We start from the raw sequence: 15,297 nt of genomic DNA on the forward strand, positions 1-15,297 counted from the left end.
TTAACTCTGCTACATTTGATATATTTTTAATAAAACAAAGAATTGTAAAATAAAATTACAATTCCATAACACAAACAGGGTAAATTTAGTGTAGTGTAATGTACACTTAATAATTAAATAGCCACAAGCTTTTGAAGAAAATAAAATACACCAGGAATTATTTGCAATTTGGTCAGATCGACAGGGTCTTGGATGAAAGAAGAGCATGAAACCGGGCTGAAGGTTGTTAACTGCAACTTTGAAATTACAGGTGGCTACGCAACAGACTAACACAGAGAAACACATCTAGTTTGTGAGTGAGGCTCTGCCTCTGCCTGCCCACTGCCCACTGGTAGTACCCACTACCCAGCGTCTGCATCTGAGTGTCGTATTGTTTTCATACCTTAATGAACACACTAGGTTCTGTGGGGAATGACAGGCTGGAGAGGACTTTACAGGCTCTCTGACAGTTTTATTATGCTGACGCATGATAATCACTGAGGCAGAGAGTGTACAGTAGGTTGGGACGCAGAGGAGGTATTCATGTTCTTTAGTTTAACTATACGTTTGTGATGACTATTATAGTTGTTTCTTTTAGTTGATCAATGTTATTTAAATTAAAGTACTAATGCACTGGCTTTAAGTTATCATAAAAAGAAGGGTTACTTATGACTACTGTATACACATATCCATATACAAGGGTTGGCAACCTACAGAATGTGTGCCATTATTGAATGGCACAGAGGTGGAACATGCAATAAAAGACTAATAAGCCAAGAAGCAATCAAGTAAAAAAACAATAAAACCATGCTTGACTGGCGTATCTTTGGCCTTATGTCTGTTGATACGAATCTGAAAATGTGCACCTTAACCTCATTTTAAACATTTTGTATTTTTATTTGAAGATGATTTTTTGTGGGTCAAGATGCTTCTTGAGTCAAATGCAGAGTTAGCAGGGTGGAAGTAATAATAATAATAATAATTGCTTACACATATATAGCGCTTTTCTGGACACTCCACTCAAAGCGCTTTACAGGTAATGGGGACTCCCCTCCACCACCACCGATGTGCAGCCCCACCTGGATGATGCGACGGCAGCCATAGTGCGCCAGAACGCTCACCACACATCAGCTATCAGTGGAGAGGAGAGCAGAGTGATGAAGCCAATTCATAGAGGGGGATTATTAGGAGGCCATGATTGGTAAGGGCCAACGGGAAATTTGGCCAGGGCGCTGGGGTTACACCCCTACTCTTTTCGAGAAACGGGATTTGTAATGACCACAGAGAGTCAGGACCTCGGTTTTACGTCTCATCCGAAGTAGGGTGAGGATAGTGGAGGAAGCTCTGTGCCCAGCTAAACTGCAAATTGTGAAGGGGAAAATAAATTCTTGCATGGGCCTGGTTATCGATAATGTCCAAAAGAAAAGTGTATCAATCAATTTTTAGCCCCCGTCTTCTTATTCCATGCCTTATTAATACACATCTAGACAATTAACATTTCATTGATACCTTAACCCTTGGATGCAGTTTAAAACAACATGTCTAGCTAACTCCCAGCAACAATCACGATATGATGCAAGAACAGCAGTAGCCATATCCTGTGTAGCCAAGGGAAACATGAATATCATTATTAAGCTCAAACAGAAAACAAGAAATATCACAAACAAGATAGGGCCTCTTCTTTCTTCTACATCTGTACTCTTTCTTTGCTATCCAAATAGATCATTTCTATAGACAGCATATACACAAATCCATCAGTTCTGAAACCAAAGACATACAGGCGCTTCATGCTTATTGTCTGTAACTTGAGAATTAATATTTTACTTGAGAATTTAATTTGATCAAATGCCCTGTAAAATCTAAATAAACTACCCCTGTCTTGAGTGACTGCTGGAAGACTTAATGGTCTTTGAATAATATCTAATTTCCCCAAGTACAATTACAGAATATCATCAGGCCCAGGTTTAAGTGCTTCTAGCACCTGTAACACTTTTGCCTCTGAGATGGTAATGGTATTTAATATAAAACTTTGTGTTTATTCAACCTGTGGCACGTTATTGATTTCATTCGTAGTGAACACCTCAGTGGAGTACACATGTATTACATCAACCAGTTATGTTCCATTGTCTAAAAGTTAGACTAGGAGATTTTACTTAATCCTTTATGGTTATTTTGTTGTTGTAATAAAATGTTATTATTTTATTTATTATTTTAGTGCATACAATTTCTAGATTGCAGTATTTCTATCTTTAAATTGGCCTTTCTGATACCCTTTTTTACTAAGGTTTAATGTTCATTAAACTCCTTTTCAATAAATGAGTGCTGTTCCTTTTTAGTCCTTTTATAAAACATTTTTGTTTTCTTTTTTATATCTTTCTTATTCAATTTATTATACCTTCTGGGCCAGTCAATGAAACAGCACTGCTTTATCTCTACAGCTGCTAAAATTAAAAACACAATGTCCCTCTAAAACCGTCTTCTTATCAGCTCTGTGACATTTTAGCCTGCAATTTAGCCCCTTAATGGTAGTCAAAATCATCTTGATTTTACACAAAAGACCCTACAGCTTTAAATTGAAAACGTGCAACTTTAGTTTTATACTCTTTGAAAAGGCTAAATCGTTGAATAAATCTACAGGTTGCCTGCATGGCAAGCAATTACCTATCCAGATATCTTTTTCTATCTGGCTAGTATCTTTCACGCTTTAAGTACTCTTGATGTATTCAAAATGTACTGATTTAATCATTAATATTTGGCATATTGACAAATATTTACCTAACCTTTCTTTTGAAGAAATAAGAAAGACACCTGGGAAGTGAGATAATAATATAATTTCTTGTTTTTGTATTTTTGCAAACTATGCAGTCCAGTGGCTTTAAGTTAGCTTTGTGCCCAAATATATAAAGATGCCGCCTGTCCTTGGTCAGTAAGATAAAGGGCATGTATTTGGTAAGCTGGCTGTACGCCCAGAACATGAAAAGAACTAACTGTTGTCTAGTCTGCAACTTAGATATAATTAATTGGCATTTGTTGCTGTCTTATCATTTGTTTAGAATGTGTCATAGTAACTAGTTTGTTTTAAGGTATAAAGGACCATCTTCAGCTACTTATTTTTAAGTCTGGTGGTTGCAAGCCGGACTTCCATATGCATATGAAATAAATAGACTTCTGCTTCACAGACACCTGAACTTTGTCATTTGTATGACACAACACTTTCAGGCTTCCGTAAAGCTTTCCAGAAGTACTCTGGGTTGTTCTTGAAAGTATCCTGCAATTCCTTCCAAAATTCACCCAAGTTGTTTTAATTTTCAGATTTAACTTTTACAGCATGGGTGGCTTTGAAGATGTGCTTATTAGGAATTTCTTGAAGGCCATGAAATCTCTCCAGATTTTCCCAACAGCCTCTTAACATTCTTTCCATCAGCATCCTGGGACTGCTGGCATGTCATTCCTTGTCCTGTCAGATGCAATCCTGAGAGAATGGCTAGAAGATATTTGTCAGCAGTTTGGCTACATTAAATTCTGGGCCCCAACACTCTTACCTGCCTGAGATTCACCGCTTGCTTTGCAGTAGCTGTAATACCCTGACTGTTATACAACTTGTCAGTTTACCTTTGAACAATCAGCCACTGATAAATGCCAAAGGCACAAAATAGAACTTATTTGTTAAGATCAGTGCTTTCTAGTATGGTATCATACCTGTTCCCTTTTTCATTCATTTTTGTGTTGTTGCAAAATTTCAGTAAAGGTTCCAAGCAGCTACTGTACATGTCCACTGAGCCCCTTCTTACTGGTAATTTGTGTCTTCACAAACAGTACAATATGTACAGATCCAGCCATTCAGAATGCACAGTGGATTTCACAGTAGTTTGCAGTTCAGTGGCTGCAGGACACTGCAGTTTTTTTTTTAAATTACTCGGTTGTGGGGCTGCACTACTTTGTAAAACTGCCAGGAGGAGCACTGGAAGTGTAACATGGTATGTAGAGCATTTGGGCTGTCCCGAATGTGTTTCGAATCTCGGGTAATTTCTGAGGGACAATCTTTTTCAAAATATAGTATTAAAGTTGTATACTGTTTAGAATTTTAAACTATGTATTACAGCATGTTAAATATTGAACTCATTAAAAAGTAGGTAGATTTCATTAAAGCAGGATTGCTCAGTTGGATTTATAAAAAAGTTTATTATTATACTGTAGCTTGTGAATGTCATGTCCCTCCTTTAGGTTTACATCCACATAGAGAAAATCCAAAGGTAAATTTTGGTATTGGGAAATTAAAACAGTAGTATAACATAATACATACAGTACCTAATATAAGCACAGTATATGGTAGTGGTACCTCGGTATGAAAAAGTACACAGCAGTATTCCACCTTCTTCCATATAATATTCCATATAATATTCCCTATTAAGCAGATTCTAAAATGTACACATTTTTTTACTGAAATAATGAAAGCAAGTATTCATACAAAAGGTTAAAACATTATAGCTTTTTACAAACTATATAAACTTAATATAGTCAGAACGAGCTCATAAAAAAAATGTTTATGAAGAAAGTGGAATACTGTTGTGTACTTTTTATTTAAGCTATCACTTCCAGCCATATACTGTAAGTATAATATATTTATATTCCAAAATTAATACTGTTTATGATGATATGACATTCAGAGATGTTATGCTCCTGTTATTTTTATGCTCAGGTACTAAAATTTCCCTTTAATTACAAAAATCCATATTAATATTCCATATTAAGCAGATTTAAACATGCACAGTAGAGAGATTAAATGAAGCAATTGTTTCACTAACAAATAATCCACCACAAGTGCCACCTGTGAATCATCTTTGGCCAGTTTATCACATACTGTGGCGGCCTGTAGCTCAAAACCCGCGGTATGGGGTTTTACCACGCATTTTGAATGGCTACATCTGTAATTCTTAAATGTCTTATATGTCTTACACCTAAGTGTGTCAGAAATGTTTTGCTTCAGTGTAAAAAGAGTAAAAGCCTGGAAAAAGAGTAAACATGCACAAGATTTAAGGACAAGGTTCTGAAGCAGAAAGAGTTTTCTTCTTCATGATCCTAAATTGTCTTAAATAGCTACAGAATTAGAATTTATCAAGCCAATCTTGGCATAAAGCAGACAAACTGTTGAATGAGAAGAGTAAACAACTTCTGCAATCCTTGCAGAAAAATATGCCCAAATTACATAAATGCACACACTTGGCTTCTCTTCTGCTTTCTTAAAACCAAGACTGATATGATCTTTTAAGTTTTTCGAATAACATAATAATTTCCACAACGTGACATCATCCATGTGGAACGTGTAAATTTGTAAACACAGTACATGTTTGTTTTGTCAGAGGAACTGCAGATTTCACATACAGCTTTGTAAGATTGTATTCATCTTGTATTCAGACCATGCAAATTCAATTGCTTGAATTTCAAATTTGTAGAGAAAAAAGGACTCATCACCATGTTTAATATTCTACATGTAAGCAGTTCCTAGTTTTTAATACTTTTATTAATGAGTAACATGCATAAACATATAATTTCTTCAATTTTACTTCAAAATAAAACCCAAAGAAAGTAGGGTTGAAGAGCTTAACAAAATAAACAATGATTAACACCCTGTGGTTATCCTGATTATATCAAAGAAACAGTGATTATCAATATTGTCAATGTTCTTGCAGTTACAGATGATCAATAAGATCAGAAAGAGTTGCCAAGATATAAGAAAACATTTCAGAAGACCCATGCAATATTTGTTTAAACTATTATATTACACCCCTGAGCAAACAGCAATGGGGGAGGCAGAACGTTTTCTGTTGCATATGTTTTGAACTTCCTGTTCCTGGCATACAGTACCATATTTTGTAACATGCAGGAACTGCCTTTATGAAACGTCTCTGTAATAGGTAAAAAAAACATACAAACAATGTGTACAACATATGGATTCTATCAACTGGATGAAACAGTCAATGCCATGATACACCATGACGCAGAAACAGATAACTGTTCTGGAATCAGTCCAGAGAAGAGCTGCCACATGCAGTATATATTCCTGAAGGAATGTCCTACTAGTCCCTAATGGGATACAAGAACCAAGTCTTTTCAGTCATTGGCTTTTCTATTTGTGAGGGCTCCTTCAAGTATTCGAAATCCACCAAGGCATCGACAAAATCCACAGTGGAAATGTATTAAAAATGCAATCTTCTTTACACAAAGGGTAGTGGGAATCCAAAACAGACTACCTCAAATCCTTTTAGGAAAACGTGTTTCTGATAAAGGTTTATCAGAACATTTCAGTTTTTCATAAATTTTTGGAAGTCTGTTCAGTTTCCCACACAAACCTATTTTTCTCCCTTAGAGGAATGCATTCAAACTAGCCAAAAACATTTAATCACATTGAAATGAACTTTCTGTGGAGCTACTTTGCCAATTTGTCATAATAAGGTTCTCCTTGAAGGAGCCTGAATTTCTAAACATTTGATGAAGTCCTGGTTCTATTTAAACTGCACTGTAGAGCAGCTCTGTACTTTATTAACCAAAGTTTATGATTCATTTTGTGCACAACATCAGTATGAAATGCAAGATCTATTTCATAGAACAATGCTTCTTCATGTACTTTCACTGACAAAGAATCACCATGTAGACATTCCCAGGATCATCAGAGGTAACGTCTTCATTTTACAGGAGGACCTCTCAACTGGAATGGTTTTCCCCAGACACCTCCCTCCCATCATATCATACTGATGACCACCCAATCTGTGCAACCTTGTTGTTCACAGTTCCCATAACCCACAGCTACAGTACCATGCACACCAGGCACCTTTTCCTATAACATCACCTGCAAACACAGTATGTATCCAGTGCCATGCATTATACAGGGCCCCTATGACTATTTTAAAGATATCTAGAGAATATCATGTATATGGAGTAACCTCATTTACTGCATCTCTTGCAGAAAGTGCCCTGTCACTTACAGTACATGCCTGGTTGATCATTTCAGAGAACACGTCAGAGCAGTGAGAATAAAAGATCCCTCTAAGCAGATGATCGGTCTGCGTTCTTTTACAGAGATTTCAAGCCTCAAACTCTAGAAAACACTCAGAAGCCAACATTTTACTTTAACTTGAACTACAGCTTCCTACTTTTCCTGCTGACAGCCTATTTCATTTTAAATCTTTTTTGTACTATTCAAAATGCAAGTGAAACTGATCTCTGGACCGACCTCAGGTGAATTAAGAGAAACAGTTTGATTAAGGATTTAAGATCACAACTACAACGAAACCAAAGCGTCCCTGGACCATAGTTGTCCTTCCTTCCCTAGAGCTGCACTTGAAAATCGTGTTTTCTTACCTGCAGGCTGCTCTTCTTTTCTCTTCACTCTGCTGAGCCAATGTAGAATAGAGTCGGCCAACATGGGCTTTCCAGGGGGAAACTCAAACACCTCACCACCAGAGCCCAGCTCTGACAGCAGCAAGACCGGGAGCAGCGGGACAGAACCCAGATATGACTCTAGGATAGCCTTCCCAGCTGGCGTTCGGCCCCTAAAACACAGGAAAGAGATCATCAGAGACGGGCGTCAACTTGCTCAGAACCAGGGCATTGCAATAGCACAGGCAAACCCCAATGACCTGGTGCCACTACACAGAACCAACACAGGCACAATATGCCTATGTGAAACAGCAACAATACTGATTGATCAGTCTACAGACGTGCCGCAGCAGAGATCAGGTTTCATCCAGTCTTTCATCACCCACTTTATAAAAAAGCCAATAGGACTGACTTGTCAACAATTGTGGTCATGCCATAGTGTGAGGTTTTGGTGAGTTTCCAGAATTTCCGTCTTTACATAAAATGACTCCTAAAGACTTGTATACAATTATTCTGAAAATCCAAATGAAAGAATATCACAATATTAAGACAAAGGTTATTTTCAACCTGTGCACTGTAGGGGGAAGCTCTAGTAAGCTTAACATGTCAATGGAAAGTAATTTAATTCACCACATATAATTTACATATAACATAATATAACATATAACATATAATTTACAAATAATGTGAAACCTATACGCAAAATCTGACATTTTCAAATACCTGGGTGATTTTTTTCCTCCACATTAATTTAAATGAGCAATACTAAAATTAAATTATTGAATAAATAAATTACTATTCTGAAATTGGCCACTTGATATGAAATTATTTAAAAAGTCTAAAATGTTTTTTCACTGGCAAAAGAAAATGTATCAAGTGCTATATCCATGGAACTGTTTTTCAGAAACTCAGACTAATTTTACGGGATGAGAAAAACTCTCATGGGGAATATGTTTTCTTTTAGAAGGTTAGTCAGTATATAACCCTGGAATAAACAAATTTCAGAAATTATAGAGTGTAGTAGCTTTTCTATGCTAAGAACTAAGTGTTTAAAATGATTAACAATGATTGATAATTATTTCTGGCCAGGAACTGAAAACAAATTCCTGGAACTGTTCAACTCCCTTGAGTCAACCTCTTGGAAATGTCTCTGAGATGGGACATTGATTAGCAGGATTTCCCAGAAAAGAGTTCTTTAACACCAAACCAGGCCACTATAAATTTGACCTATCCTAACACCTCCGGTGAAGAGCCTAAATTCAGCTCCAAAAGGAAGACACATCTGGAATTAGAACCCAGAGAAGGTTAGAAGTCATTAATTACTGACAGGCCTGAGTGACCCACCAAAGAGGAACATGCCATGTAGGGACGCCCACGAAATCCAAAGATGTCATGACCAATTACTCATCGGGAATCAACTCAAAAGTCACACAGCTGTTTGCGATGGTCTCTGGGACCCTGGCAACTTGACAGCGAACTAATCCCTTGACTTCAATCTCCACTGTCTGAACCACAGCTGCAACACACCGGCTGAAGGTACTGTAACTGCCAGGAAGAGACAACTAAATAATATCAAGATGAAAAAAACAACTGAATATCAACGAATATTCAGTGCAGCAGATTCAAAATACTCAGAGCGAACTTTGTAACTGTTTCCACAATAAAGTCTCAACTTGTGGGACTTTTACAACCTGATCAGACTGGGCAAACATCCTCAATTCAGATGAGTAGTGGATATTTATCTTTTGAGTTTTAGAAATATTGGTGTATGTATGAGCCTAATTATTTATGATAACGCTAACCCGAGTAGTATAGTAATACATAATGTTATAGATAATGCTAAACTATGCTAATCCGAGTATAATAGTAAATGTATTTTAATTCTTTTTTTATAGCTCTTCACTATCCATATCAAATGGATGATCAATCCCTAATTATAATGACTGATCATCCATTGATCCATACTCTTAAATTGGTTTGTAATTCGTTACAAATACAAATTAATTTGTTGTATTAATAACATTGTGTTTTGTACTCACTGTACTTATTAATTCCTAGTAGCCATAAGGTCTTCTATGAATTTACTGTCCCAATTACTAATTGTCTCTGACCACCAAATCATTACAAAGCAATGTTGAAAGGTCGCTAATCCATGTCATAGGAGGCAAAGTAGACGTGAAAAATTTATAAAGTTTCCTACATTTAAATATTAAAAATTGAACAGAACTTGAAATGCTTCTGGCACAATAGTGTTCATAAGGCATTCTCTATGAGGCAGAGAGATCTACAGTAGCTATATGGAATTTAAAAGTTAAATTTAGAAAGAAAATGTCACTGAAAATGATGTATTGGTGTTCCACAAACAAAAGTAAAAGTGCATTACTGATTATCTCTGAAAATTATCAAGAACACGCAATGACTCATTCCAGAGATCAGACTTCTTTAATACTCCAACCACAGCATCAGCAAAAGGTAAATTTAGAAGAGCCACTTCCTCTTCAGAGTAATGAGACAGCTACACAATCTAATTTTTACTAAATACATGCCAAGCTCCATTTAAAGGTTTCTGGAGTTTGATCATTAGATATATGGAATTGAAGGGAAGAAACAGAGGAAGGGGAGGATGAACAGTCTACCAGAGGAAGGGGAGGATGAACAGTCTACCAGAGCACTGATGACATTTTGAGGTGGAAATGTTATCAATTATAACAAAACATAAAATACTTAAATTGAGTCTTTAAAGTTGATTAAGTGTGTGTGTGTGTGTGCAGGTATTACAATATTTCTAAGGACAGGAGATGAGAAGATGTTGTCACAAAAATTGCAGCTCCAGAAAAAATGAAATAAAAAATGTTTCAGAAAAAAAGGACCAGTGAGACAGTCCTCACAAAGTGAAATTACTTTTCTTATTAATCAAATGCCATCTTCTTTAGAAGCTGAAAGTGACAATACTACTTGTTTCAGGTCTGCTACAAGTCACCCAATGATGGACTTTATTTTGGCACAGTGCAGAATTAAAAATACAAATAAAAAGAGAGGCAGTGGGAGGGCCCTCACACAAGTACAGAAACACAAACCTGTGTGGCTGGACAGACACTTACAAATGTATCCAGCAGGGAAGGTAGGAGTCCAGCTGCCCTTTACCCAGCAGGCTCTGCAGCTCCCGTCGAATGCCTTCACTCTTTCCATCTTCTTCCTCCACAAACAGCATCAGCAGAGGCTTTCCCAGCTCCAGGTAAGCCGGCAAGTTCTCTACTGTCAGCTCCGGCTGTCACAGACAGAGAGAGACCTGCTTTAAGACTCATGTCTTTAAAAAACGTAGACATGAATTGCACGATGGCCTATTGCTTTTATTTTCAACACCTATGTGTGAAACACGTTCAAGTCAACCTAGACTTACCAAGAAAGCAGTAAGTGGAAGACATGATTTTATAAGCGACTCAAGCATTTCTTTGTTGTGGAAACTTTGTAAAATTAAATGTACTAACTTAGGTCTCCAAAATGTGCTAGGTTTAAGAGGTCAAAAGTCTGATTTCTTCAAAGTCAACACAGATTTTTACCCTTCTATCTCAAATGATTTTTCTTCTAAAGAAGCAACTGACTGCCGGTAACACTCTGTTGAATGCACTGCTTTGTTAGTAGACACTGCCATCAAATGGTAATATAAAGACAGTGCATTGTTCAGCACTGTAATGGTGTTTCCCAAGAATCCCTGGAGAAGGATTGGACTACTGTTCAGATATTTCAAAGGTACTATTCTCCTGTTCTCAGGCAAGCACAAAGTGCCATGGTTGTGTTTGGTGTAACAAGGGAAGTTCAAATCTGCAATTATTAATTTCCATTGTCTGCACTCAATTCTGAGCAAAAAGTCTGGATCTGAATTTATGTATTGCCACCTTGCTGTGAATTATGAAATGTACCTGTGGTTGTGCCATACAATAATGATGACAGGTACACCATTCTTGCAGAACAGGCACTTCCCCTCTTGCAGAACAGCAAGTATTCTTGTAATTGCGAACAATCTGTCTGGTATTTTAAAGATACTGTACTGGTAGCAAAATAAATTTACTAGACTGCTTACTACATGTAAATTACACAAGTAAATCAGTAACATACAGAAAAGTGTAGAAGTTTCATTATATAGATTCACACTAATCACATCTTTAATATGGCCAGTGTACATGTTATTTCATAGACTAGCTTTGGGCACATACAGGGTTTGTTTCCCTGGATGAACAACCATTCAATGCATAAAACAGTTATGAATAAGAAAAACAGCATCCACCCAGTATCTTTATCAAGAACCCATGCCTCCATAATACAAAAGTAAAAGTAAATGAACCTGTTACAGGAACAGCACATGAAGAGAACAAACAGACCCAGATATGTTTTGCTTAGCTGAGTTAATCAAAACACAGCTGGAGAAGAAGAATTACCAAGAAATAACCTTCTAATCCAGAACAATGGAGGTGTTCCAAAGCTAAGTTAAATAATTAACCACATCACTAATTGTCCTTTGGCTTTTCCTCTTTGACAACCACAAGGTGCATACAGATTTCCCAGGCGTATGATAAATGTTTTAATGTGTTGTACTAAGAACTTACTTATAACTAGGAGCAATGAACAAAATGGCTTCTGCTTGCTTCTCAATTTTCCTTGAATCCTTGTAAACAAAATAAACGTATTTTTTTTAAAATAAGAAGATGTAAGAAGCAACAGTGTATGATTTCTAAAGTAATCCAGAGCAGAAAAGTAATTCAGTCATAATTGTTCTCGTTTCCCAGAATTCTTCTCTTAACCCTGACAGTCTTCTTCATTATCTTCTCATGTAGAATCTTTTCTTTCCAAGGACGTAAAATAAACACAAGAGATTATCATAGCGACAGACAAATTTACTGAACTTTTAGAGTTGGGAAGGGACTGAATCTCATGGTCGTGGCCATTTTTGGATAAAAGAATTAAATGATGAAGTGGTGAGACAGCATCACATTAGCTACTGCTTAGATATTTAAATCTAAATAAGTTATTGTAACTTACTACAATGTAATGGCCTTTTGCTTCATAATAAAAAGTATAAGAAATAAAGTTCCTATAAGTGAACATGCTTGAACTAAGCACAATGCAGCTGAAATAAAACAAAACTCTAGTCAGCCTGGAATTCTCTGTGTCTAATTTGTATTCTTGTCAGTATATGTCTGGACCTTGATCTGGGTTCCAGTGTTTATTTTGGACTCCCACCTGAAAACCCTCCCATAATACACTTATGAACTAGTTGCTGCACTGAAATGGGTTGAAATTAAAATCACAACATACTGTATGTGATAAATTGGGATCTGTTGTTTAATTATGCCAAAGAAAAATAACAGAAAAAAAATGTTTTTTTTAAAAAGGACATGTAAAGTTTTTTTGTACATATGGTGATTTGATTTCAATGTATATTCGGGACAAGTATTTTCTGTCATTTGACTTAAGTGTTGTTTACTTTGTGAACCACTTTATTCTTAAATGAAATCCCAAGGCTTCCATCAAAGTCCTGAAGGCTGAATTTACACAGTTTATTGCAAAGGCAGGAACAGAATACTCAAGGTTGATTCTGAAAAATGCTGTTTTGGACCTAAAGATTTTGTACTTAGTGCACTGAATTCATCAACAATGCTCAGCAGTTAAGGAGGCAGAGGCAGAGATGAAAATCATAGACAGATGGAAAGATTGAGTAACCGGCTATAAACAAGTTATAACAAAGCTGAATACTGCTGGAGAGATAAAAATTAACCGCATTTAAGGAAAAGATAACATAAACACATATAGAACTGACCACAGATATTCTCAAAGCCAGTGGCAGAATGGAACAGGGTGAGTCCACAGGAGATGCTGATATGAGATGCCCTTTAATAAAGCCTCTTTAATCAAGATGTACTAATTTGGACATACATCTAGTATAATAGCACCTTATCATACATCTTGATATCAGAGTAAGATGGAGAGATGGGACGATATCTTGCACAAAGCAAAGGATCTTTTTTCATTAACAGGGATGGAATGGCAATATTAACTTCCCTTTCTCAATGGCAGTACTGTATGACATTTCAAGCAGAACTTGTCCTAAATGTGGCCAAAAGATCTGATAAAATTTGTGAAGAAAGCCGTGAAAGGTGGTTGATTTACCATTTTCCATATCCTAAATTGTCTACTTTACCCAATAAGGATATAGAAAATTTTAATATAGCTGCATCTACAAGAGAAAGACCAGGTAAAGAAGGCATTGTACTGTAGATGCTTCAGACAATTTCCCTGATCATTTTGCAAGTCCTACAGTATATACAGTATATAACTCTGTTATTCATATTATTTGTAATATTATTCATGCATAATATATACTATACCAGAAAAAATATATAACATGAATATAATACTGTAAATATTCATTTGTTATTAAGTTTTCACAGGACCTGAAAGGAATACCTCAATCGTCAGTTTAAAAGCACAATGAAAATATTCACTGCTGTGGAGTCTCAAAGCTAGCAAATATCTTTGTCAATTGGCATTTAAGTTACAATTCTGCATACAAGAAACTGGGTATGATGATTTTCTTCTAACAAAGTGGACGTCAAATACAGAAGCTTCATAAAAGGTGAGGTATTGAACATGTACTATCGGAGCCAATGTGCTTTCCAATTCAGTAATTTCCCCTAGTCAATATTTATGCAGTTGCAAGTCAAGTACATATAGAAGAATTGTCTTTAATGAAGTTTTTGACCATGGGAAGATGTTTCAGTTAGAAGAAACCTGCAAAAATTGGTATGGTAACTGTATAAATACTTGGGCAGACCTACTGTAGGTAGTTTATCACAGAAAACTGACTTTGACCTGTTAAGTATATAATTCATGACAGCATTCATACCTGCAAGAATGCTAACAAAATCTATCAAATACTGGAGGGACATGCAAAACCGAAGCAATTTTGTGAACTAAGATAAGTTTTAATATACTGTATGCTAGTCTCCTCAGTTAGTTACTGTAGTTATGAGCATTAGAGGCTGAACACACTGTCAAAGAGGAATAATGTCTTGATTGACCAAAATGTACTGTACATGGCAGATTGCTAAGCAAGAAGAGGAAAAACATATCAGTGATAGAAAAAAAGCACTTTACACTTTAACTAGGTAACAACACCACCCCACCCCTAACAACAGAAAGAGCCACTTAAAGAAAACCCCAAAGGAAGATGGGAACCACATTCCTAGGATGGGATATACTGTACTGTACATTACTGTTGATCGCACACATTGGATGGCACAGAAACACAGATTCAAAAAGATGGTGGGACAACAAAATTGACAAGAATGGAGGGAGGCCGCAGGAGCTCTAACTCAGAGGTACCATCCTACTATACCGATGACATAAACTCTCAAGTGCTGTTTTCAATCAGATCACTTGCATACATAATTTGCATTGCCTGGACAATATCTATGTTTTTCTCTTGATACATGGCCATGGCCAGCAGCCATATCACCCTGCAACTTACAACTGGCAACCCACTGAAGCTCAGCAGGTGTGAGCCTGGTCAGTACCTGGATGTGAGACCTCCTGGGAAAACCTAAAGTTGCTGCTGGAAGAGGTGCTAGTGGGGCCAGCAGGAGGCGTCCTAATGCCCCAGTATAGTGACGGGGACACTATACTGTAAACATGTAAACATCTGTACATACTGTAGCACTGGATTTCACAGATTATGTTTTGAAATTAGGTTATACGGCAGGTCCTGCAATTCTGGCAACCAGAGTCATGCAGAACTAAGAATCAAACCCTTATTTTTGGAATATTTAATGAAGTCCAATTTTTCTTTGTCAGATCCTTAGCTATGGGACAGCAACAATTCACAGTATTAAGCATGCTGAGCATTAAACAGTTCAGTAATCAGTTAAGCATCTTGGTAAAAACATA

At 36.6% G+C, this 15,297-nt stretch overlaps 1 protein-coding gene across 2 annotated transcripts in view; it reads right to left on the minus strand.

The window, feature by feature from the left end:
- Nucleotides 1-15,297, minus strand: part of txndc16 (thioredoxin domain containing 16) — a 65,575-nt gene that overhangs the window by 13,004 nt on the left and 37,274 nt on the right. Inside the window, exons 18-19 of one of the 2 annotated variants that reach the window (XM_006632488.3) lie at nt 10,458-10,624; nt 7,339-7,529 (exon numbers count right to left, since the gene is read on the minus strand). In XM_006632488.3, the coding sequence (XP_006632551.3) occupies nt 7,339-7,529; nt 10,458-10,624 (358 nt within the window). Of the gene's footprint in view, nt 1-7,338; nt 7,530-10,433; nt 10,625-15,297 lie in introns of those variants that run through there. The other variant, XM_069193269.1, reaches the window with a different exon arrangement.

Source organism: Lepisosteus oculatus, chromosome 8, assembly GCF_040954835.1.
Source record: "Lepisosteus oculatus isolate fLepOcu1 chromosome 8, fLepOcu1.hap2, whole genome shotgun sequence".
NCBI classification, from domain to species: Eukaryota; Metazoa; Chordata; class Actinopteri; order Semionotiformes; family Lepisosteidae; genus Lepisosteus; species Lepisosteus oculatus.